The sequence below is a fragment of the Anomalospiza imberbis genome, chromosome 19, assembly GCF_031753505.1.
Source record: "Anomalospiza imberbis isolate Cuckoo-Finch-1a 21T00152 chromosome 19, ASM3175350v1, whole genome shotgun sequence".
NCBI classification, from domain to species: domain Eukaryota; kingdom Metazoa; phylum Chordata; class Aves; order Passeriformes; family Viduidae; genus Anomalospiza; species Anomalospiza imberbis.
Window position 1 is genome coordinate 6138843 of NC_089699.1, and position 26716 is coordinate 6165558.

General features: G+C 43.6%; 1 protein-coding gene across 1 annotated transcript in view; it reads right to left on the reverse strand.

Moving 5' to 3' along the window:
• TBCD (tubulin folding cofactor D) overlaps positions 1-26716 on the reverse strand; it is a 121156-nt gene that overhangs the window by 3679 nt on the left and 90761 nt on the right. The window contains exons 27-37 of the mRNA XM_068209342.1: positions 26415-26533; positions 25440-25531; positions 24388-24528; positions 19774-19857; positions 17738-17896; positions 16434-16572; positions 9661-9782; positions 8725-8802; positions 3100-3189; positions 2638-2725; positions 585-694 (exon numbers count right to left, since the gene is read on the reverse strand). Of these exons, the coding sequence (XP_068065443.1) occupies positions 585-694; positions 2638-2725; positions 3100-3189; positions 8725-8802; positions 9661-9782; positions 16434-16572; positions 17738-17896; positions 19774-19857; positions 24388-24528; positions 25440-25531; positions 26415-26533 (1222 nt within the window). The remainder of the gene's footprint in view (positions 1-584; positions 695-2637; positions 2726-3099; positions 3190-8724; positions 8803-9660; positions 9783-16433; positions 16573-17737; positions 17897-19773; positions 19858-24387; positions 24529-25439; positions 25532-26414; positions 26534-26716) is intronic.

Genomic DNA, 26716 nt, shown 5'->3' on the forward strand with positions numbered 1-26716 from the left:
ACCCTGCCCCTGCCAGAAGGTAGAAGTAGGTTAAAAAAAAAAATTATATTCTATGAAGTGGCTGTTTATTTCATGCCATCCTATGCCTGGGAAACATCTAAACTGCTCCAATTCCAAATCTTTGCTTGAATACAAGGCTTGTAGCATGTTGAGTAATTACATTTCATGGGAGATTTGAGCTGTTCTGCTAATTCTGTTGTTTTCCAGCTTGCAGAGATCCTTCCTTTCCCCAGATCCTGCCAGTGCTCATAAATGCCAAGAAACTGTCTGTGCAGTTGAAGTTTGACTGTTTGCACAGCCCAGTCTCTGCTTCATGGAAAACTTCCAAGATTTCCTCCCTTTTTATGTTGTTAGAAAAATATGGCTATTTTACTTTATCTAATGGTGATTTTATACATCCCCTTCCAGTGGGCCAGTATCCTGGAGAGCTCTTTAGACCAGAGGAATTCCTTGCAGCAGTGGAAGCAATAAAGAGCTGAACCTAAGCTATCACTTCTTAGATCTTCCCCCCTCCCAGCTTTCACAGACACTGAATTTTGGTCACTCCAGGGCACAGGGGTTGTTTTGGGGCACACAGCACGCACCAGTTGGTGTCACTGAGGATGGCCATGGCCTGGTCCATGATGGCAGGGTCCAGCACGTCGCTGTAGGTGAGCAGCATCTCGTACACCTGGCTGGCCGTCGTCTTCCGGATCTGCGGGAGGGAAGCGGCAGTAAGCAGCCAGGCCAGAGCCACACGGGCTGCTGAGGGGCAAGGGACCCACAGGGACCAGCCAGGCCAGCTCCTGGGACCAGCCAGGCCAGCTCCTGGGACCAGCCAGGCCAGCTCCTGGCCCTGCACAGGAGCAGGAGTCACACCCTGTGCATCCCTGACAGCGGTGTCCAAAGCTTGCCCATTCCCTGGGGAGCCCCATCACCCTCTGGGGGAGGAACCTTTTCCTGAAATCCAACCCAACCTTCCCTGACACAACTTCAAGGCACTCCCCAAGTCCTGTCACTGGTCAGCACAGAGCAGAGATCAGTGTCTGCCCCTCCTCTGCTGCTCCTCTTCCTCTCATGAGGAAGTTGCAACTGCAGTGAGGTCTCACAGATTCACAGAATCTCTGGGTTGGAAGAGACCTTCAAGATCATCGAGTCCAACCCAGCCCCAACACCTCAACTGAACCCTGGCACCCAGTGCCACATCCAGTCTGTTTTAAACACACCCAGGGATGGGGACTCCACCACCTCCCCGTGCAGCCATCCCAGAACTTTATCACCTTTCTGTAAAAAACCTTTTCCTAATATCCAGCCTGTATTTCCCTTGGTGCAGCTTGAGGCTGTGTCCTCTGGTTCTGTCAGTTCCTGGAGAAAGAGCCCAACCCCACCTGAGCACAGCCACCTTTCAGGAGCTGCAGAGAGTGATGAGGTCACCCCTGAGTCTCCTTTTCTCCAGGCTGAACACCCCCACTCAGTCTCCTCCAGCTGAACACACCAAGTGCCCTCAGCTGCTCCTCACACGGGTCTCCCCAAGGCCCTTCCCATCCTCGTGGCCTCCTTTGGATGCTCTGATCCATGGGGAAGAGCCCAGTGCTGGTCCTGCTGCTGGTCCCTCACACTGGCTGCTGTTCATGTCATGGTGGGCACGAGTCCACTCCTGCCTCTGACAGGGATTTTCTGCAGGAAGGGACCTCATGTCTGCACCTCAGGGAATTTCAGCAGCTCGTGGAATTCCTGCTCCCACCCTCAGTGCAGTATTTCCCTCTTGGAAGGTCACACCTCTGTCCCTCACAGGGAAGGAATTCAAGCATGTGAGACTGGCCCAACTTTGCCAAAGGAAGGCAGAGGAATTACAGGGTTATTTCTGGCCCCAAATGAAATTGATCCTTCTGGAAAAATGAATCACATTTGTGATGTAAAAAACCAATAAACCACAGAACTGAAATGATCTCTCTCCATCTCTTACACTGTGTCCCTCCTGCAAAGGATTCCTCACGGAGCAAGTACACACAACATGGAAATGGAATAGGAACCTGAAGTACCAAACTTTGCAGAGTCAGGGCTCCCAGGTTTGGGCAAGGGAAAAAACCTAACCCTGAGCCTTCCTAAGTCAGCACAGACTTTAAAGGACTAAAATAATATCGCACATATTATGTCGTGTACATACTCAGATTTTTGTGTCCTGCTAGTTACAGGAAAAAGGTAAAAAGTCTGCTAAACCTTCCTGCACTGCACCAGCTTTTGCCACACCTGACAAAAAAAATGTTTATTTTACTCGAACCAGCTCTACTCCAGTGTTGCTACTCTCAGAAATGTCACAGAACCGAGAGTAACTTTTCTGGTTGGAGCTTTCAGCACTAAATGGTGAACAGGTCTTCCCAGGAACAAATGGCTGAGGCACCTGCATTGCTCCCAGTTTAACCAGTAAGGCCAGGAGGTGGAAGGGCAGCACGTGTGGCACAGCCAGGTACATGGCAGGCAGCCAGCAGCTGTGCCAGGGGTCAGCACTGCAGAAAGCAGACCCTTGAGAAATAAAGCCTGTTCTACACATGAATACCTGCTAGAGAGAATGCTGCCTTCCTACACTTTGAATTAGTTTTCATTTGTAAAGGATTGTAAAGAAGAGAGCTGATAATGTGCAAAGTCTTCAGTACTTACAATAGGGAAGGGATGGCAAAGGAGGAGAAACAACTGGAAGAAAACTTTCTCTCTCATGTCTCCTTGAAATTGAATCAGGCCACAAAATCTAGAAAATATCAGGAAAAAACAGATCTTGTGTTATAACTGCACAAGTAAGTTTTGAGAACTAGGATGAAGATGGACATTTGGAAAAAGGCAGGGAGGGGGAAAAAGAAAAAGCACATTATTCCCTTTTTTTTCTTTCTCTACAAAGAAAAAGCAAATTATTCCCTTTAAGCATCTTTAGGACTATAAAAATCTTAAACCTTGATCATCTTTATCGCATCGTATGTTTCACTTCAACCATTCAGAACTGTGAGACTCTCACAACCTTCAATCACCTTTCCATTTAAATTCCACAAGAAGTAGACCTAACTGTTACAGGTGGAAGTTAAACACTCCTCACTTTCTGGGGAGAAAAGGTTGATTTCATTAACTCACACTCCTATGCTGGAGCGAAGCTTCCGGATGTCCTTGGACCTTTTGATCTCTTCTTTACAGAGGGTGAACAGCTTCACTGGGAAGGGATGGCTGAAAATGGGCAAGAAAAAAAGATGAGCAGTAGGCTTCAGCAGAATTTCAAAGACATTTCATTATTGTGAGGATGCCAAACTAACATTCCAAGGCAAGGCAAGACACACTGCAGGGTGGTTTGTGCTTCCCCCCGGCAGCTCAGGGGAGTTTGGCCACCACGTTCCTGGGCCTTTTGTTTTTTAACAAGAGAGGGAAGAAATTAATATTAATTATTTACACTGCTATTATCTGTGTGCTGAGGAATGAACTCCTATTAGCCAAACAGGTTCAGTCCATGCAGGATAACTGGCTTGTCATGGCTTGGGTTTAAGCAGTGTGGAATGATCAGAAATACTATGTCAGGAATTACACTATCCTATAGCCAAATAACAGTTGGCTATTAAATTATATTTTCCTATAATATAATTTATATATCCTATAATATAATGTATCCTATTAAATTATATTATCCTACAACCAAATAACACTATCCTATAGCCAAATAACTTAGTCTGTGTATCATCATGGTCATTCCCAACCAAACCTTACATAAAAGGGGATGAATGTTGTTCTTAACTACTCCACCATTTCACAGCCCAAATTCCTTCAGAGATTCCAGACAACGTAATTAAACACAGGGCTCACAGTTCTATTACGTGTACAGGCCATGAAGCCATCTTTAAATATATTTAGCAAATTCTTTTCTTTTTCCACACAGTCTGGGAAACGTGATTCTCACAGCTCTTTCCCAGACACTCGTACAAACACAAGTACTGTTAGTTATTCCAAGGACCTACTAAAGAGAAGGAAAGAGGGACTAATGCTTTTATTTCAGTTCAAGTTATTTAATCTTTTACTTGCCACACTCAAGGCTGAAGTGCCATAGATGCAAAATAAACTATTTCATTTTTGCCTAGTGAGCACAGTAACTTCTAGGCTGCGTATTTTGGAAACCTCACTGCAATGTGTATGGAAAGCAGAAAGCAAAAATAGTAACATTCATTTTCTGCCACCACAATTCAGAGCTGTGGCTAAAAACTACTGAAGAAAGCTGGGTACTGTCATCTGTTGAAGGGCAGAACATTTAAAATAAGATGTTTATAGCAATGCCAAGATGTTTTGTTAAGGTAATGTGCCTTGTTCTGTAGAGTTTTCCAGACAAGAGTTAGTGGTTTTTAATGACTTTTTAAAAATTTGTAACAAAATCCTGGCACGTACTGGCAAATAGTCACCTGTTTAAAAAAAAACGGAACCAACCATGGTAAACTGAGGTAAAGAATTCTACACATGGTGGGAACAACAGACATCTGCATGGATGAGTCTGTGTGTGTCTACAGGCATGGATTCGTCTGGGTTGGTGAGGGAAGAGCTCTCCGAATGTTGAGGTGTATTTTGTCTTACCTTGGTGGAATTTCTCCTCCTCCCACCCCAATTACACAAAGACCCTGTGTAGACAGCTAATTACAATCCCTGCAGTGCATGCCTGGCTCTCAGCACAGGCCAGGCAATACACTGAATTAGGTGAGATTTAAACTGGTTGAACAACAGGGACATCGCTGAGAAGGGGAGCAGCAAAGAGACCAATTGCAACAAGAGCATCTGGAACAAATTTAGAACATGGAACCTCATGAGCAGCATTTTGTGTTTAAAACAGATGCACTTTCCTTTCTGCTGGATGCCAATTCTACATTTGCAATAAGCAAACTTAACCTGTGGGTGATCTCAAGTGACTCAAATAGCTTGGCCTCTGTAAAGGAAATTGAGAAAATTCCTTCTCCTGTGTGGGCACTGTGCCAGCAGGAACAGCATCAGCACTGGGGAAAGAGAGTTCTCTCTGCATTCTGTGAACTGGGGACACGTGGCACTGCCAGAGGTGCTGGTGTCCCTCCTCCAGGTGAGCTGGGTCTCAGCAGTGCCACTGCCAGGGGGAACTGCCACCAGCCCCTGCCAGCTCTCTGCTGCACAGCTGTTCATGCAAGAGCAGTAAAACTGCTTAAAAAACAATCCACAGGAGCAGGGATACATGGAAATGATCAGCTGGAGATCAATGGGGACACAGACTTTCTTAGAGCACTGCAAGATCACCAGAAAAAAACCAGAGGGAACACATGGGTGCTCCTGTTGAATGTGTAAACTAGATAGAAGTAAGGGAGAGAAATGCAACTACTATCCCAGAGAGCACTAGATCCTGAACTGCCATTCCAAGGCCGCTCTGTTTTCATGGCCCTGAGTGTTATTCCCATCTTCCCACACTTCTGAGGAGCCAGCAATCCCCAGGGCTCTGGGCAGCCCAGCAGCACTGGGGATCCCTCAGCCACGGCAGCCACAGGAGCTGTGACCAGGGACACTGCAATGCCAGCTGTGCCAGTGGCCTCGGCTCACTCCCCTGCGTCCTCCCTGTCCTCAAGGGTCCCCCCACCAGCCAGGCTGCTCTGTGCTCTCAGGGCAGCCCCTGGTGAGGTCCCAGCAGCCCAGGGTGCATTTCTGAGAGCTCTGCTCCGAGCTGTGCCCGCTGCCTCCAGCAGTCCCCAGCCACAAACTCCCTGCACGGCCACAGGAGCAGCTCCACAAACTGCTCTGGGATGGAATCAGCAGGGTTTGGGCTGGCTGAGCACAGAGCCGAGCGCTCTGCTGCCCTGGTTGGTGGGAGCAGCAGTCAGTGATGCTGCAGCATCCCCAGCACTTCAGCCCTGCTGCCAGGAGAAATGCACTTCCCTCCCTTCCCTCCCTATTTTGGCACAGCCTGTGGGACTGAGGAAACCCCCCAAGCCGAGTGGGAGAAGGGCCCTTTTCACCCAGAGCAGCTCTCCAGTGCCACTCCTCGTGTGGTGACACAAACCACTCGTGTCAGCACGAGGGACGGGGAGCCTCTGCTGCTGGACAAGCAGGTTTATGTCACCTCAGGACAGGTAGGAAATAACAGCCTGGAAAATGCCTAACAGCTGCTCTTTCCCCGAAGGCAAGCACAACAGAGGAGCCAGTTCTGAAAGCCTTTTGATGACCCTGGTGACACTGAGGCTGATTCATTTCCAGCCCCACAGGACAGGCATTCACCCCACACTCCCCATGCCTGCTGGCCACTTCCACACATGGCAAATCCCCCTCCCCTGAGCACCCAAACCACGAGAGAGGAGCAGGAACACCAGGGCTCGCTTGTCCTTTTGCACAGAGCTCACACACCAACCACACAGAGCTCCCCCAACACTGAGATTCAGCTGCAGAAGCACACCAGAATTGTTGAGCTTTATATTCTGAACTGTACAAGCTGCAGGGTGTGAAAAGGCAGGAAAATGCCTGGTGGGTTCCACCTGTGCAAGGCAGGAGTGACACCCTGTGGCAACTGGTTTTAACTGGAGCACTCACGAGGGTCCAACTGATCCTGCTCCTAATCCTGGTAACATGAAGCACTGTTGGATATTACTCATTCTGGACTGTGGATGTTTTATTAGGAAACAAATGTGTGGGAGAGCACACAGTTTCCATTTCAAACTTCAAAATGCATTTGCAAACACTTTTTTTACAATGCAGTCGTTGCCTGTTTGGGTACAATTGTGATGCCAGACATCCTACATGCCAATTCCCTTGCTAAAACTCCATTCAGCCCAACATGGGAAAAAAATAACGAGGGAAGGAAATGAAATGGGAGCTGAACATCCCAAGGAAAATACAAGCATGCGTCTCATGGATCTCAACTTGTATTTCAGGAACACTCTACATAAAGCCACCTGACACTGCAGGCACATGTGGCCTTTCCATGCCACCAAACAATTTTCCCATCCACCCTGTGATGTTCTTACACATTTTTATGGAGGCTGCTCTGGAAAGGGAGTAAATGGTTCCATTCCAGAGACCAGACCCTAAGTCAGGCTTTTCTGTTCAAAAAGGAGCAGGTGACATCCAACAGCAGGGGCAGGCAGGCCTTGGAGCAGGATCACTGGATCCATCCCTAATACACCCAAAGGACTTAGCAGAGTGACAAAATGCAAACATGGCATGAAAGGGAATTTTGGGCTCATCCATCATGTGTTGATCCACACACAGAGCACAGCAGAGCCCTGGGATTCACCTGGCTCCCTGTGAAGTACCACAGGAACTCAGCCATGGCCAGCTCTGCACCAGGAGGCACCAACATTCCCAAATCTGACACTCCATCTTTTAACTGCCTTCCACCTCCCCTGCTCTGCCCTTCCTGGGCTCTATGGTAACAAGCTCTGCACTCCAGGCCAGCATTTCGCTCCCTTGACATCAGCATGATTCACTTGGCTGCTTCATTATTCATTTTCTTTTTTGGTTTCATCATCAAACTGGAGGCAAATACATCTGGATCAGCTTCAAAATCTTTCCCCCCATAATAGCCCTGGATTTTATTTCAGGTCTTTAACTCAAAGCACCACAATGGCACCACAGGGTTGAGTCTGAGTCACTCACACAGCAAAGGCATTGCTGCTACCACTTGGTTTCTGTTCAGTGACCTGGGAGACAAGACTTTGACTGGAATTTCCACCCATAATCTCTCACCTTCCCCAGCAGGGATGACTGGAGCCTGTGTGGAAGCCTCAGATCACTGGCACGATTATCAAACTGAACAAGTAATATTCACTCCATCTGTCTTTGACTCACTTTAAATTCTCATTCAAACAGGGACTGCCAAATGCAATTTCAGAATTATTATCTAAAACCACACTTCAAGTCAAGAGTGGGCTCAATCAAAACTTTCAGAATGATGAAGGCTTTTCAGATTTATCTGCTGTGAGCTGTTCTTGAATCAACAAGTTCCCAATCCCTGTGCTTGCAGGATCTAGGTTGCACAATTCTGTAAATACCTGCAGATGTGCCAAGATGCTGCCTGGGAGAGCTTGTGGAATAGATTTTAATATTACTGAAATTCAAATCATTCTTTTCTGAAACATCTGCAAACCCCCATGATTTCACATTGCAATATTTCACTCATGTTTATCTGTTCTTAAACTGAACACTTTCCACAAGACTGAGCTCAGGGTGCAAGAGCTGGGACGTGCCTTTTTTGTTGTCATTAGAATGTTAATTAACATCTTTGGAGATATTCACATTAACAGCCAAAGCAGTGGGACTGGGGGAGCCATAGCTCATAGGCACAGAGGGTTCTGTAGCACCACACAGGGACACTGCCAGTGCTCAAGGCTCCCAGCACCGCAAGGAATGTGCTCCAAGCAGCAGGGATTTAGGAAGCTGGAAAAGGAAAGAATGGATCTGATACTGGTCCAAGAATGCCAGGTGAAACATGCAAATTGCATTTGATTAATGTCCTGGCTGTCAAACAAGGAACAAGTAACAAACTTCTACACCGACAAGAGAGTCAGGGATTTTGTCAATTCAGCCAGAATTTTCTCAAAATTTTGAAATTTTGTCAATTCAGCCTTTCAAGGCTGTTTGTCCCACTTGAGAAAGTTAAAGCATTGCAATATAGACTCACACTTGGAGCCCTGCACATCCCCCAGAGCAGAAGACAGGGCAAGATTGAAGAGCCCTGTTTGCACAGTGGGAAATAAACCAAAGAGACTTCCAGCAACTCACTTCTCTTGCTCAGTGAACATATCAAAACAGCCATTTGCCAGCATCTGGTCCAGCATTGTCAGCAGAGGCACAGACACCCTGAGGAAAGAAAATGATTCAACAGGGTAAATACACTTCTTGGCATACAGATATATACTATTTTTAATCAGAAGCAAAGAAGGAAACCTCCCACATACCTACACACAGGTAAATTACACAGAGGAGGGTTGCTCAGTACCTTGTGTGTGTTGGCTGAAAGGGGACATTCCCTCCCAGCCAAAAGGAAAAAACCTAATTAACAACACCCCTGCTTTACCTCTGCAGGGTCCTGAAAACACCGTTGACAGTATTAGAAAACATGAATCTGCTTTCTAGAATATGAACAATGTATTCCACAGACTGTATCAGAAGTTACAGCACCAAATGAACCAACACATGTCAGCTGGAATAACCATGGCCACGCTTTCAACACTTGAGACAAGAAACAAAATAAAAATACGACAGTGACAGAACAAGGGGGAACAGCTGAAAAAAAGAAGGTTTAGATGGGATATTGGGAAGAAATTCTTCCCCGTGAGGGTGGGGAGGCCCTGGCACAGGTGCCCAGAGAAGCTGTGGCTGCCCCTGGATGTGGCCAAGGCCAGTTGGATGGGGCTTGGAGCAACCTGGGGTAGTGGAAGGTGTCCCTGCCCTTGACAGAGAACTGGAATGGGATGAGCTTTGAGTCTCCTGCAACCCAAATCACTCTATGATTTCAAAACCTGAACACGCAAAATATTCTGCCATCACTCCTTGGTTACATATTTTACCACAGGTCCTGCTGTACCAAACAGCTCTGTTAAAGCAAATGCATGTGCCTCGGGCATTCACTGGATGTGCCACACATCTGAATTCCAAAAGGGAAGGGGGAAAAGGGAAGGAAAGGGAAAAAGGGTTAAAGGGAAAAAAGCCAATTACCGGTCATTCCGCAGGTTGTCCTCAAAGACCTTCAGCAGCGTCTCACAAAAACTCTCCAAAGCACTGGGGTCACTCTGGATCTTCTTCATGTAGTCAAACAGGCTCTGGGCTGAGTATCTGAGCTGCAGCAGAAGGAAGCTCCAGTGAAGGACAGGGAAAAGCCACTGGCACACAAACAGGGGCTACAGGACTGCCCTGCCCTCCCAGCTGAGCACAGCTGCACTGGGAACACCTCTCCAGCAGCAGCCACGGGCACGAATCAGCACCAACACCCAACACAACCATGGCTGCTTCACCTGCACTAACCCATTCTCAAGGAAAGTTGGGGCTTTTTTTACTTTTTAAGTTGGCAAACTTTTGGGTTTTTTTCCCATTTAAGTTGGCAAACTTTTAGGGCTTTTTCCTTTTTAAGCTGGCAAACTTTTTAAGTTGGCCACTCTTTCACAAAAGACCACATTAAAGACTCATTGTTTTCTTTCTCTCAAAATCAAACATCCTTAAACCACTGTGACTATCCTGCCTCACTTCAGATAATAAAACTGTTATGACTCTGAAGGTGAAGGAGCACACCAGGACTTCACCAAATAGTATTTATTAAACAGCTGATGGAACTGAACCATGCAGACAAACCACCAAACCACCAGCAAAATCAGGTTAAAAATCACACCCAGCTCAGAAAGAAATGCTGACTGCTGGTTTAACTGCACTAAGCTCATCAGCCAGCTTAGCAAGATGGCAGAGGAGGGGTCAGTGCTGCTGCTCAAGGCTCAGCTGGACACAGCCCCTGGGCTCACACTGGCCATGAGCCATCCCAGGCTGCAGCATCACTCAACAGCTCCCCACAGTTTGGATGGGATATTGGGAAGAAATTCTCCCCCGTGAGGGTGGGGAAGCCCTGGCACAGGTAGGTAGAAGTCGTGGCTGTCCCTGATCCCTGGAGTGTCCAAGGCCAGGCTGGACAGGGCTTGGAGCAGCCTGGGACAGTGGAAGGTGTCCCTGCCCATGGCAGGGGGTGGAACAGGATGAGTTTTCGGGTCCCTTCCAGCCCAAACCACTCCCTGATTCCATGCTCTCCAGGAGCCACGGTGCTTTCCAGGCCAGCTGCTCCCTCCCAGACCTGCTGTGGGAGGGCAGCAGGCACAGCCTCTGTGGGAATCCCCTTTTCCTCAGAGGCCTGACCATTTCTTCAAGGAAAGAAAATAAAATATTGGGTGAGGATGAGAAGCATCACAAGTGTCTTCCCAAAAGCAAATGAGAGGAATCTCTATTTAAACATTTCATCTAACAAAGCTCGTATCAGCAAGATTTATGGGTGCATCAGTACCCAAGAATAAGAAACAATTTAGCCTTGGCTCAAAACTCTGAACTCTTTTCCCAAAGCTTCAGTCTGCAAACAGCACAGCCCAGCAATCCTGGAAGCAGCAGGGTCTGCAACCTTAACACTTTGTTCTGTACTGAAACATCCCAGGCAATGCAGGAGCAGAAATATTTCTTTAAAATGTCAAGGAATTTGGAGAAATTATTCAGTTATTCTGAGTTTCTGAATGACAGCCAAATCTCAGTAAAATCTGTGCAAGGCAGCTACACTGAACTGAGCCCAGTGTGGTTCTTTCACACCCAAAAGCAGCACTGGTGTGTGTTCCAGCGTGCCCAGTATAAACTGGGTCCTGACTGAAAGATCTTCACAGGATATACAATTGTAAGAGAGATTTCCTGAAAATTCAAAACCTGCTTAATTATTATGCACTACCCTTTAAAACAATCTGTGCATTTAAGACTATTGTAAATAAATAAGAAATATGTTGTCTTTACACCTTCCAAGAACAGAGGTCAACAACAGGCAGAGGAAATCCCATCTCGGAAAAAAAAAAAATCCTAGGTGGTGTCATTTTCTCTCCTATTTCTTTTGTCTCTTGAACTACCTCAGAGATCTCTCAGCAGTTTTTTTAAGGAAGTTGAATGACTCAGTGCTTTCTCTGCAGATCCAAATGACTTGAAAAGGTAAGAAAGTGCCTGAAAGGGCAAGAAGCACAGCTCCAGGTGGGGTGCTCCAGAGCTGTGCCAAACCAAGGCAGAGCAGCAGGATATCAGAAGCACTGGAGAATGAGGACAGCACGAGTAATTAAACAATACAAAAATACAGGTGTGGCTAATCCATCCTGTAACTGCTTGGGAGATTGAAAAATGGGGCATTTTCCCAATACTGACAGAAAGTGCAGCACAACAACATGACATGAACAGGTTAAATCCTTATTTCCTCCTCAGGTGAGCTCCTTTTGTCCCAGCCTCAGTGTCTGAGCTGTAATCTTAACTGCTCCTGAGTATTTACAGACAAGAATATTTCCAAATGTCTTCCTCATGTATGCAGAACACAAACTCACACTACATCAAACGTGTGACATTTACATTTCCCTGGGGTTCCACAAGGACTGGGAAAGGAAATTAGGAGGTTAATGGGCTGGAACTGGGACAACTTTGGATACAAATTTAAGAGGAGGCCTGAGAATGACCTTGTTCCTATGAAACAGCACAACCTGGGTCTGCCAAGGCATGACTGCCCCAAGACTGAAGGCAGGAGCAGATCCTGCAGGGACAGGAGATGCACAGGGCAGAGAACAGAGCTCAAAGGCACCTGCACCTGATGGCAGTGATGCCTCAGGTTTTGGCTTTTGTATTTTTCACATTCTGTGCTGCTTTAGTGTGTGGGTCTGAGCTTCATATGAGGGGATGGTGAGCTCTCTTCACAGAGCAGGGAGACAAAACAATTCCTTCTCCAGCTGGGCACCAAGGACAAATGATCCAAATCTCAGGCCCAGGAGCACAAACAACGTGGGCTGAGGAGAGAAACACAAGCAGGATGGGACTGCATGGGCTAAAGCTGGAATGGGACAATGAACTGCAATGTGCCAATGGAGCAGAGCTGATCACAGTGAGAGCCCCCGGGAGCGCTCGTGCATTTTGGGACCATTTGGGTTCATCTTGGGTGCAGCCCTGGCTGGGCTCTGGTGCTGCCCAAGGTGGATGCATGGAGGAGATCCTTTCAATAAATCCCTGCTTTGTTCTTTAGCTCTGTCCAGCCTCTGCTCTAGGCCAGCCTGCACAAGGCATCAAGAGAACTCAAGTCCTGAAGGTTTAACCTCCAGAACCAGGGCACAAGGAGCAGCAAGCGCAGCTCCAGCCAGCAGAGAGGCACCTGCAGCTCTGGGCAGGTGCCTGGAGTGGTTTCTACACAAACCTTCACAGAACTGCTCCCAGTCAGCTTTGCAAAAGAGAGCTACAGCACGTCTAAAACCAGTTCTGAGGACTGATATGGTCAAAAAGAATTAGCTGAAGCATCCAGTTTGTAACACAGCATCTGTTACACCCAAAATCTCAGCTACCCATCAGTGATCGAGACACTTTATCAAGACACCCACAGGCTCTGGTTTGTACTTTGCTGCAGTGATACCTTACATGAAGCAGGAATATCATAATTCACACTATTTTTCTCTCTAAGAATGCCTGGAATTATTCTCAAGTGTACTTTGCTGAAGAAGTCTCAACCAAGAAAAGAGGATTTTGGGCCTCTTTCTTCCACCAAATATGCATTGATTTGCATACAATTTGTCCCAGTAACCAGATGTTTTAGAATATCATCTACTAACATCCCAATATTTTTGTTTGTGAGATCTAGCACAGTAACACAGCTCTAGTACTGCCTGGGAGTTCAGAATATGTTGTTCCTTTTTTTTTTTTTAAAGGCTTTGCTTACAATTTCTATACCATTTTAAAATGCAATTTTCACTCTTTAGGGGGAAGGGGAATCATGGGACATTCTGTGCTTCAACAAAATTTTGAATGTAATGTAGTTCAACAATAATGAAATTATATCAAAATTATATCCTGACCCCTGCAACTGCAGGGCTTGTGCAGTGGAGAAAGACCAGCATTGTACATCTGATCTGCACAGACTGAGGGGTTTTATGCAGCCATAAGAAATATGCATCACTGTGGGCCAGATGTATAATTAGAAGATTCTTTTACACAGAGAAAGTGCCCTTTGAACCATGGTGATGGAGCAGAGTGCCAAATCCCACAGGGAATGACATCTTCTGTTTTTCCAGATTACTTCCAATGCCTGAGCTACAATTCTTCCAGCAGCCCCACTGCCACCAAAACACTTCAGAGACCCCACACGGCTCATTCCAGAAAATCTCTTTAAAAAGCCAAACAAAGAACTACTCTTGCTAAATATACTGCAGAGCAATTTTAGCTGCAGCCCAACTGCCACTGACCACGCAATTACAACAGAGCCTTTCTCCTGTGAATTCCCTGAGATGACTACAAGACAAACTGACATCTGAACTCAGATTATCTTGCAGTAAATACAAGAATCCTCTTTCTAACGTCCATGTCCACGTGTGTATGTGCACAGATATCTTTGAAGTGAGAGAGGGAAGAGAGTCACAAAAACACACACATTACTGCAAGAACAAATATTCCAATAATCTTTTTCCCCTGTCCACAATTTTAAAAAGCTGCTTCTTTCATATGGATTTAATAGGACTGTTCTTAAAATTTTCTGTAAATGCTTTAAATCAATGTCTGGATATTGAGCAAAGAATGCTACAGGCTTTGACAGAGTAGTTTGAATACCAGTCATTGTAAAACACATCAATTCTAATTTCTGTATCACATTTTAGATATTAAAAGTAATTCATCACACACATACACTCCCAAGTGTAAGTGCCCTCCCTTGCCTTTCTAGCTGACTCGAGAGAGAATTAGCTCATCTTCTTTCTAAAGCCCTCGAGAATATTTTAGCCAGACAAGACTTTAGTGTTAAAGAAAACGGGAGGGTCACAGAAAAGTTAACATTTCACAATCACACTCTGAGAACACTGCAGAAGGTTTCCCTTAACACACTGTCAGATGGTAACAAGGGAAGGGAGCTGCATGTAACTGAACTGTTCCAACTTTTCATAACTAAATGCAACCAGGAGTTAAAAAAAAATTAAAATATTGAATAGGAATTTTCCTCTGACCCCAGCTAGCAGCCAAAATGTCTGTTTCTCCAATACTTTCCTCCTTTTTTTACTTAGTCAAATAACTTTGGTTTTGGTGGAGCCTCCTATAATTAACTGTGCTTGACTGAAAGCTGAATTTCATGTGCATGTTTGCTATTAAAGAAATCTGTTAAGAGTTACATTGTCTATCTGATAATTACTGTCACAAACCAACACACACATGTTTTCAAAGTTTTAAAATAGCCCTTGCCATATAATTAGTTGCCATTTTAGAAACATTAAAGTGCTCAGAATTGGCTTAAATACAAGAGACTGCACAGACACCGAATCCTCTGCTCCAGCAGCCCAAAGGCTCTCGGACATCTCCTGATCCCAAGGGCAGAACCCACAGCACCAGGCAAAAAAAATCACTTGGGCAAGTTGTGACTGACAAGGGGAAGGCATGGGAGACAAGGTGCAGGTGATTTTAACTCCTTCTTGCTGTGACCCAGCAGGAGCTGTTTCTCCTCCACAAAAACTCTGTTTCCCAGCTTTTCTACTGGTTTTCTTAATTTGAGATGGAAATCTTAATTAGAAACGCTCTTAACCACTGTTGGGGTGCTGACTCACAGCCTCCTCCTGTTACAGGACCACTGGGATTTAAAGACTTAACTGACAGTCCCAAATACTCTGTTACTGCTCTGATATTCCTCTGTGGTGTCATACTGCACCATGTCCTTACCCCCAAAATCTTGTATTTTACATCTTTGGCTACAACAAATCAAAAAACGTTATAAGCCAAATATCTGAAAAAAAGACTTCTGAAATTACCAATGCAGGTTGTAACATAAAGACAGGAGGATACACTAAAATTATAAGAAAGCAGGGAAAAATTTGGCAGCATAGCAGACTGCCAAAGCCAGTGATAAAGAGATGCTTCATGCCAGAAGAATGAAATAAGGATTGCAAAGCTCAGAGGATTTAGACAGGCATCTGAATGATATTTCTTTTAATGGAACTTCTGACATCTCACTGGTGCTTTAGTAGAAAATGTATCAAAAATAATTAATAAAAGAAACCTGTGCACACTGTTAACACCTACTGACAACTGCCAGTTAACACCTTGCATCAGGTGACAAATGAACTGGCTTTCACCTCACTGGAGAAGAGCAATCACCTTGCACTGGGCTGAGGAGCTCTGCTTCTGATCCCAGCTGGGAGAGTCAGCACAGGGCTGGGACTCTCAGGTCAGGAGAGGAGAAACAAAGGGCCCTCACTCCTTGCTCCCTGCATGCTCAGCTGTTGGTGCTCTGGATGCTGAGAATTTTAGACTTTCTGTGCTGACAGACTGACTCCCAGGAGAGCACTGCATCTGACCTGAGGCCTTGGAGAAGGCTTCCTTGTTCTTCTTCACCTTCTTCTCCATGGGTTTGGGTGGTATTTTGTAATTGGACAGAAAAGTCTGCATTGTGGACTTTGAGTGATCAGTTATTGGGTTAGAAGTGAAAATAATTTAGGTGTCTTTTCTTAATTGGATAGTTTAGCCTTAAAAGACCTTGCAACAAGAGATAGTTAGCCATTTTTTGTGCCTTGTTAGTGAAAGACTGCAGAACTCACTGCTGTGAGACTGTAAAAAACATCTAAGCCTGAATGTGAACTATCGCCTTCCATCCTGACCTTGACAGAGGCAGAGAAAAGAAGCCAAAAACCAGCACTCAGCAAGTCAAGACAATGACACCCTTGAAAGGAAAGCCAAGGCCATCAGTTTGAAAGCAGTGGTGCTCTCACCGTGGTCTCTGTCAGCCCCCCCACGGACACGGAGAGCCCCAGCAGCACGTGGTACTGGTAGGCTGGCAGGCCCAGGAGCCGCGTGATCCGCGGGAAAGCCTCCGACGCCGCGTTCCAGTTCAGCACCTCCTTCTCCCACCTGAAAGGGGAAGGGTATTGTCAATGCAGGCGAACCCGGTGGGAAGAAATGCTGGTGTGTGACTCCAGCTCAGGAGGATGAATGATTTCTGTATTATAACTATGCTATAATACATTAATATACTATTTAAAGGAGATACTAAAACTACAAACCTACTTGTTCTAACTACCGTCTCTAACTCACTCACAACTCCTGACCCTCTCTGAGAGTGCAGCCACAGGTGGGTTGGATTGGCCATCAGCTCAAACAATCCTCACCAGAATCCAACCAAGCAATCACCCCAGGTGAACAATTCTCCAAACACATTCCACACAGGAAAAACAAGGAGCAGAAATAGAAATTGTTTTCTCTTTCTTCTCTCTCTGCTCCTCTATGAAAAAATCCTGAGAGAGAGAAGAATGTGCCTGCCACAGAAGGGGAAGAATCATCTTGTGTGGGTGCACTGCTTTTCTCCTCCCCACCAGTGAAGAAGGTCTCTGAATTACCTAAGTATCAAATCAAACACTGGCCTTTGAGCATATGGGGTAAATACAAATCAAAGCTTCAGCCACTGCCAGTAAAGTGGAGTAATCTCCAAATCCTTGCTCTGATCCAGGGAAGATGTGAACTGCACTTTCCTTTGCCCAGGCACTTTTGCCTACATTCAGAAAACAAGTTTCTTTCTGCAGTTTCATTCTGTGTTCTCTCCCCCCAGCAGCTGATCCAAGGACAGACGTATCCCAGGAAAGGCCAACACACCCTCCCAGCACTGATGATGCTGATGATCAGCAGCCTCACCGACAGAGCAGAGGATCACAGCAGGCTGAGGATCCCCCAAGCACAGAGCTGTCCTCACTCCCATCAGGTATCATAATCACCACTCAGGAATGAGTTGCTCTCACTCTTGCTTTAACTAGAAAGTCCATCTTGGAAAACTACTGCAACTAGAGCTTGGTTAAAACAATACAATTCATTAAAAACTATCCTTATGATCAATGTTTTCCAGCTGAGGAAAAAAATTATGTTCATGCATATTCATAGGACAACTCAATGAAATCCTGACAACACCAAATATTCCTCTAACACATATTGGGCATAAAAATTACACCAGGTTGCTCGGTGTAGGTGAAACTGTGTGCATTTATGTTTTACTTTCATTGGTTTAGGACATTTTTCAATACCTTACCTTGGAAATATCCTCTCCAGCTCTTCTCGATGAGGGATGTGTGGAACTGGAGGATGGTCAAAGTGCAGGAGAGTAAGGAACACAGATCCTGCATGAGCTCGGAATTTATCTATTTTTTCAGCTGACTGCTGAGCCAGCCAGCACATAATCTGCTTGCAGCTATAAAGAAGAAAACAATTAATCAGAAAATATAAGCAGTAGAATGTGTATTTAGATTTAAATTGTTTCAATTAAATGAATAAGAATGATCCTGCTAGGAAAGTATTCTGATTTAACCCTTCAGAAGGAACACACAAGTGATTTAAAACACCCACATGGTGCTAGAATCTTGAGGCTTTATCTTCCACACATCAATCAATCAATCAAAAATCAGCATGACATTGATGTTACAGAGTATTTTATCCACCCTTTACACATATTGCCCCACCCTCCATCCAAAAAGATAACCAAGTGATTTATGGCTTGGCTGAACTGCAACATTTCAGATGGAAATAGAGCAGAACTTTGAGAAAAGCACATTTTGAAGTAGAAAACTGCACTCGTAGCAGAGGACAAGGTCTCTCCTACATCTCATATATCCCAAATAAATCACTTCAATTCTGGCTAGTTTTTAACAATATCCCATTTTGTTTATGCTCACAACTAAGCTCACAGCTACAATACTGGGTCCCACAAGGCCCTTAACCCTTCAGAAAGGGCCACTAATGATAGTAAAACCAGCTAAAATTCCTTCAGTTACACCAAGGCCCAGAATATTTACAAAATGGGATCCAGCTGGCAGGAATGCTTTCCTCAGTTCCACGTGGACAATCTGTGAATAAACAGATGAACAGGAGGAAGCCCCTGAAAATGGGCACTAGTGAGCAGTGTGTTCTTAGAGAATCCAGTACTTTCCTTCTAGGTGTCCTTCAACATTTGGGTTTTTTTAAAATTAAATCCCAAACCATGTATATGTTCACCTAACCATTGGCACACTGTCTACAAACCAATACCACTGTTAGGAAAGTTTTACTGCAGCTCAAATGATATTTTAAAAATGGTACTTTTTATTAATTCTTTTATTCTTAGGAAAGTTTTACTGCAGCTCAAACTATATTTTAAAAATATACTTATTAGTAGCTCTTTTATTATTAGGAGTATCATATAATGAAACTAAAATCAGGAGCTCAGTGTGAATTATTTTTCTTTATTTCCTTACTAATAATTCTGAAAAGAAATGAATCCAAACTCATGCTCACATTTGATCACATTACGAATTAATGATGTGACACTCTGGATAAGCAGGCAGGTTTGCTTTCTGTTTAAAAATATACTCATTACTAGTTCTTTTATTATTAGGAGTATCATATAATGAAACTAAAATCAGGACCTCAGTGTAAATTATTTTTCTTTATTTCCTTACTAATAATTCTGAAAAGAAATGAATCCAAACTCATGCTCACATTTGATCACACTATGAATTAATGATGTGACACCCTGGATAAGCAGGCAGGTTTGCTTTCTGTTTAAAAATATACTTATTACTAGTTCTTTTATTATTAGGAGTACCATATAATGAAACTAAAAATCAGGAGCTCAGTGTAAATTATTTTTCTTTATTTCCTTACTAATAATTCTGAAAAGAAATGAATCCAAACTCATGCTCACACTATGAATTACTATTTGATACACTACACTATTACTATTACTATTTGATCACACTATGAATTAATGATGTGACACGCTGGATAAGCAGGCAGGTTTGCTATCTGTTTCAGTGAGCACTACTGGGAAGCACCACAGAGGTGGCAGGTTTAGCCCAAATCCCACAGCTGTGCTGCATTTCCAAGGTGGGGCTGCCACCCACATGCTCCCAGCAAGGTTTTCCCTCTGAAAAGCAGATGCAACATCCTCCCCATCTGCGTGGGCTTGACACACTTTGGTCAAAGTTCTGTCACACTCAGTAAAGGAGGAGCACAGAGTGTGCAAGCACTGCATTCCTGCAGGGAATGCAGGATGGAGCTCCAGGAGCTCAGACAGCACAGAACATTGCATACATGCTGGCATGAATCAGCTCTGCCTCGTTCTGCACCAGCAGCAGGGTCAGCTCCATCAGGCTGGTCATGGCAGCTTCACGCACCCTGTGGAGACACGGACAGAGCAGAGGAGCTACAGCAGCACTCATTTCAATAAACACATCAGCTGGCTGACAACACCAGCACAAATTCACAATAGCAAAAGCAAGGACCTCTGAGAGCAGCTCCCATATTTTGGGAGGACAAGGAGTGTCCCCCTTCCAGTCCCATTCTGTGAAACAAAGCTCACATTGCACTGAGGGTCCAACAGTCACCCCTGCCTCACCAGCCTGGTTTTCATTCCAGCCAGGTGTCACCAGGCTTATTTTTTATTTTAAGAAGGTTAAAACTGATAATGATTAGTAATATTTCATGTGCAAGTACATGTATTTAAACTGAAGTGCTCTGTCTGCTCCAAATTATATTCTGAAAAGGTCAACCCACATTTTGACAATCAGATGTTGAACACTGTTAAGACTGTCACATTCCTGTAAATTTTCAAGCTTAATATTTCCAACATTAAAAACAAGTTGTGACTCAGAGTGGCTTAAATCTCTATGCTAAACGATAATTAATTTCACAAAAAGTTTGACCAAAGTAACACTAAGTTATGCTTGAAGTGAGTCCTATCTAGATAATGATCTGCTCCCTTCAAAATGTCTAAATACAATTTTTATAAAAGTGTAATTTCAATTAAAAAATAATCAGTATGCTTGTTTGAAACCCCATCTTGTCAATCCATGAGTTTTTAAAAGTGGTTCTTAAGACAAGAGCAATACCTCAGTGGGTTACATGACCCTGCACAAGAGCAGGCCCAGCATGTGCAACATCAGCAACTCTGAGTAATGTCATCCTTTCTCAGTAATAATTTTTAAAAAAAGGAAAAAAAAAAAAAATTGAAAAGGCCCAGCAGCCTTCTATGAGAAGAAATACTCCTCTTGCTGATTTCCAAAACAAGTTGAAAACAGTTGCAGGTGCAATCTGAAACTGGGTGGGACATTTGTTATAATGGTAAAAAAGGTAAATTACATCATTTTTTCCAAAGCAGTTTAAAACAAGTCTGGCAGTCTTTCATCAAGGTTATGTTTTACTATTTTTTTGTATCATATCTGACTTAGACATTCATGTCTACCACCTGTAGACAGACCAGACATGTCCCAGCAAACAATCTGTCAAAAGAAAGGTAAAGTTTGCATATGCAGAGAAAAGTTGGTGAAACTTTCCCACGACTCTATTAAAGAAAGCAAAAAATTACACAAAAAAGACAAAGTCTCTCCAGAGAAACAGCATTTCTCTCCATATCTTTCCATCTTATTCACTGGTTTAGAAGAAACAGAATGAGAAAGCACTGATATTTGAGAGGCCACAAAAGCCTTCAGCAGCCAAGAGTTTGGCATGAGAAAGGATCCCCCTTCCCCCTCTGATTTACATGTTTCTTGACTTGATTGTGGCTGGAATTGCCCAAAGAAGCTCAAAAAAAAAAAAAAAGCATCTGGTGCTCAAAGCACTTTTGAATTTTAATGGCTGTTGGGAATTTAATTTCCTCAGGATTTCTTTGAAAGTTCCACTCTGTTTTGTTCTGTTTTGAAATGAAGACACAGAAAAGGATAAACAATAGTTGTGGAGAACTGCAGTGAGTGCTCTCAGATGTGGAAGCTCAGTTGAATCTACTTACACTTAGCCAGGTCCTCATCTCCTCCAGTTCCTCACCTGGCTTTGAAAACACAAAGCTCAGTGTCTCTTCCTTTTCTCTGCCTCCCAGCCTGTATTACTGCTCTTGAATCTTCTGTCAGCTGCACCCAGCCCTGCCTTGTGTTAGAGACACACTCACCTCCCTCCTGCTCCTCTGACAGCAGGGAAAACCAAGCTCCTTCCTTGTGCAAGCTGCAATGACCTGCACCTGATCCTCACTGGTCTGCATCCTTGTTTCCTCTTCTAAGGAAATGCCAGACACCTCCTGATCTCTGATTTCGTGCCCTGTGTTATTATTTCCCTGTGGTACGACAATTTAACCAGCTGAGAAGCTGGATACCACTACAGGAAACAGGGAAACACTACAGAAAACAGGGAAAATCCAAACACACAAGCATCTGCTACAGCTGAGAGCAGCCTGGATTATTTGTGCCATGAACTTTTCCAACATGTTTGTAAATATTGCAGTGAAGTGCTAAAGGGACAAGGCTGGCCAGTTACAGAAGTGCCCAGTGGCACAAAGTACCTTTCTTGTGCTGCAGAACTGACACTTCCCTTCCTGTGCAAAGACAGAGAAGCTATGCATAATTATTTAATATTTCTATTATATAAAATATTATATAGTATACATAATTTTATTTAATATTTATAATTCTTTGCAATTATTGCAGCCTATTTATAAATATTACAGCCTATAATTATTGCCTTACTGATACTGGTGAGATCTAACACTGCCAGTGCCTTGCAGAGCACAACCTGCAAGTTCTGACTGTGCTTTTTGACTGCTCCTTGCCCATGATCACTGGCAAGGAACGATCCAGCATGGGGCATATTGAAAATAAAGCACAATCACAAGTTTTCTTCCTCCACAAGACAAGAGGTGCTTCCAGGCTGTGTACACAGCTCCCATCCCACATGGTTATTACAAATGTGCCTCACAGCACCTGCCCTGCTCAAGCCTAATGAGGAACCCTGGAAAGGAGAATGGCACTGTAATTAACTTATATTTTCCTGTTTTAAAACAAACCTAGGGCTACCAAATGAAATAATGACACTGAGGTTAAGACTGAGTAGGAGAGAGCTCTAAACAGGACAGAACAAATCTGAGCCAGAAGTTGCCAGTTGGGCAGCATGTGTCACCATGCCAGGGATGGGCACAGCCACTCCCCTGCTCATCCAGCAGTGCTGAAAACACCCCTCAAGGAAGAAGGTAGTGACTGTTTAAAGCATTTATTTCATAGAAACACTCTGCACAGATATGACTGACACAATCCACTCAAACACTCCACCTGACTCAGCACGGCTGGACAAGAACTTCTTCAACAAACTGGGAAAATAACAAAATGTTTTCAACCAGCAGAATTATTTCTTGCCAGTACTTTTCAGGCACTTACCCCTTCCTGCCTGGCATGTAGCAAAAGCAGAGTCAGGTGCTACATCTGAACTATCAACAGGTTGTTAATTAAAATCCAGAACACACATCTCTGTACCCTGAGATACTTCATGCAGCTGCCAGTCAGGTCAAATACATGTATTTTACCACTTCATTACCATACCACACAAACAGTATCACCCACAGGTTAAACAAGGCTGATTCTTCATCTCTAAAAGCAACATATATCTGCACATTTCAAATTCAAATGATGGATTCAGACAATAAAATTAAGAGGCCTTTTCAAAACCAGCATTTTACTCAAAATCAACTGCTAATAAATAAAAGACAACTAAAATTACTCTATCACATTCAATTACTGAGTTCATGGCTTCTCTATACTGAGTGTTACTGCTCTGAGGCTTTCTACACAGCATCAAAAGTATTTTAAATCTGCAGATACTGGACTTGTTCCTGAATTAGGATAATTTAATGCTTTTTATTAACAAGTACTACTTCAGGCTGGGCATATTTAGCTCATAAATAAGTGCAGAAAAGCACACTGACAGGAGTATGTTTGGTTTGTAAGATCCATTTTCCTGTGCTGTGTAATTCTACAGGATGGCATGAATAACACGAGCTCTTCATGATCTCTCCCATTCAAAGCTGGCAGGAACTTCCAATCAGTAAGTGCTGACACATCCCCAGTTAGAGCTGCTTTGGAAATGAAACACAAACCCAAAGAAGGACACGAGCCTTTACAGTCAGGAATGTGGAAACTGCATTTCCAGATCACTGTTACTGAAGGAATACAGGGCATTCAGAGTGCTACACACTGAATCTTCTCTGTATGTCAGGGGGACCTTGAAGACTGAGGAATGCCATGAAAATAGTACTGCTATAGACTTAATATTACTAGGATCTTATTAATCTTATTAAGTTACTAAATTTATTAATCTACCTATGCTATAGATTTGCCATCAGCAGACATATTCCTATAGACTTATGATTTATTCTTGCAGCATCATCTCTGAAATCATTGAAATCTTAAACTTACAAAAGATTTGGTGATGCTGCAGCACAATTGAGAGTTTTTATCCCTCTCAACACGTTATGCAGCTGCTCCCTCTCCTGGCAAAAAATCCCCACAACAGCAATGTGCAGCAGGAGAGATCAGGCAGGACCCAATGTGTTGTTTCCAATAAAGAGAAATAATGCTTTAAATCCCTGTTTTGCAACAGAATACATTCCTGGTATTCACTAAAAGGAACTAATGTCACCCACAGAACAGGAAAAAGGCTTAACTTCGGTTTTGAACATCTCAGTCCCCATATTCCCAACTTCTGAGCAAGGACAACCGAAGCTTGTCAGCCTCACCTTTCACTTTCTACTTCTCTTCCTGCTGTGCATTCCTAATTCCCACCTAGGCTCAAATCTCCAAAGGCTTGGAGCTCTTGTTTCTAAGAGGTTTTGAAAACACAGCAGCTTTTCATCAGACACCAAAGCTGGCCCTGGATTTTACCCCACCTTACCATCCTCCAACATCACCCCGGCTGTCGGTGGTGTAGTCGGTGACGCCGGTGAGCAGCGTGGCATAAATCTGATCAACGTTGTCCCTGCACACATACTCCTGCTGGGATCCATCTCCCTTCACACCCACAGTCTGGCAAACCCTTCACAAAAAGAGGAAAAGAAGGGATGGGAGGCAATGAAGATCAAGCTTTGTTATGTTGCTTAGTAAAATTCACAACATCTGTAATGTCCACTACAGATGGAATGAGGAATATTTCTGTGCTGAATTTGACCTGAGGATTTCTGAGCAGAGTTTGGGTTCAAAGGAACACTGGCAAAGCCAAGATCTCAGCAGGGAAGTAGGTTGCTTTACTTCCTTTACCTAATTTTTCACATTAAACTCTCCTGTAAAATGCAGAGAAAATCAAAGTACTCCAGCAAAGCTTTCACATCTATAACACTCCAAAAAGGAACACGCTTCAGTATCTGTCAGTCTCTGAACTCTCCTTAAAATGAAGTCAGGAAGAAGAGCAAAGGGCCAACACAATGTGCACTGAACCTGATATTAAACTTCTTTACCTTGAAGACACAGGGTTTTTAGCAGTGTAACATTTTAGGAGCATCAAATGTTAATGTATACTATTAACTGCACTATGACATTCAACACAGAAAATATTCCTTTAAATAAAAGGCACAATTTCTTTAAATCAATTCAATCTTTTTAAGATTGTGGAAAAAACATACATTCTTCCTTCTCAGTAAAGCTCATTAAATTGCAGCCCATGAGAAAGGCAAACATTAAAATCCACTCTAGGCAGTCAGTTAGCTGATAAAAACCTGACAGCACTATAAGAGCTGAAGTCCATAGTCACGTGTGGTAATTCTCTGAATCAAAAATAAACTAAGTAATGGATATGCAGTCAAGATGTGTGTGTGTGACTAAAACTGATTTCAAGACTCATGCTCCCAGCAGAATGAACAGGAGAAAGCTTCTACAGAAAGATTAAAAATTAAAGATTTAAAATCTACAGAAAGATTTGGAATTAGACACAAGCAGGGGTGAGAAACATACTTTGCAATCGCTATTAAGGCATCTCTCCTGGCTTCAGCAAAGCTCACATCCTCAGGGGAAATTATTGTAACTTTTTTTAGACCTTCCAAAACCTGAAAAAATACAAAGATTGAGATATATAAATCCTAAGCCTCTTTTAAAATGTTAAATTTAGGTATCATAGTAAAATGAGTTCAATCCTGTATATAGGATTGAAGGAACCAAGCAGGCAGCAGAGTTTGGATTCTCACCAGGAGAGGCCTGTAAGATTTTACACAACATTTAGATATCATAGTAAAGTGAGCTCAACCCTGTATGAAGGAACCAAGCAGGCAGCAGAGTTTGGATTCTCACCAGGAGAGGCCTGTAAGATTTTACACAACATTACCAGAGCATTACTCAGAACTACATATGTATTTCTATCAGTTCTCCTTGTTTATGGGAACAACATAGCTAAAGAATGTGAACAACAGGCTAAGTTTACATTTTGTCTGGGGCAGGGTAACCTTATAGAAATACCACTTCTATGGCAGAATTGTACCTAAGGGCAAAATGCCTCTGCCCTCTGCTGCAGCTTTCTAGGTACTCAAGGCACTTAGGTATAAGTTCCTACTAAAAGCTAAAATCTATATTCTAAATCTATATTTCTATTTCACTTTGTGGCTTCCTATATCTCAGTTTCTCCAGGGGTTTCAGTTCCATCCCTGTAGCAAATCTCTCTTCCCCCCTCTCTTCTCTGCTCCCTTGGACCAATGTCCCATAGCAAAGGGTTAATCCAACCTCTGGCTTTCCATTAACACTACCACAGCTGGACTAAACTTTAATTATCAGAAACTATGGCAAGCTCCACTCATGATGATTTTCTGTCCATTAGCATTCAAACCCCTTTGACAAAGACCTTTAATTATGATCATTATTATTTATTTGGTTACTGTCACAGGTTTCACTCAAAATGCCTCGTGCCCTGTTCTCATTGCAATGATCCTATTTTCTCACCTGCTGGAGCCTGCCCTTCAGCAGAAATCTTGGAAGGGCCCCAAGAGCTCGTGAAAAGCCACAACGAATCATTTCCTCTGAGTTCTGTAGTTCTGAAACGTACTGTGTCACCAGCTCATCTGGAAAAAACACAATTGCAGAGTGAAAAGCAACCACCACATCGTTAGAATTTCATATTTGGCTAAGGAAAAAAAAAAAAAAAAGGAAAAGATCCCCTAAACAAAGCAGCTGGAAAAATTTGTAATTTGTTGAACTAAAATGTTCTAACATTTAGAAGTAAAAAAAAACTAACTAAAAGTTTA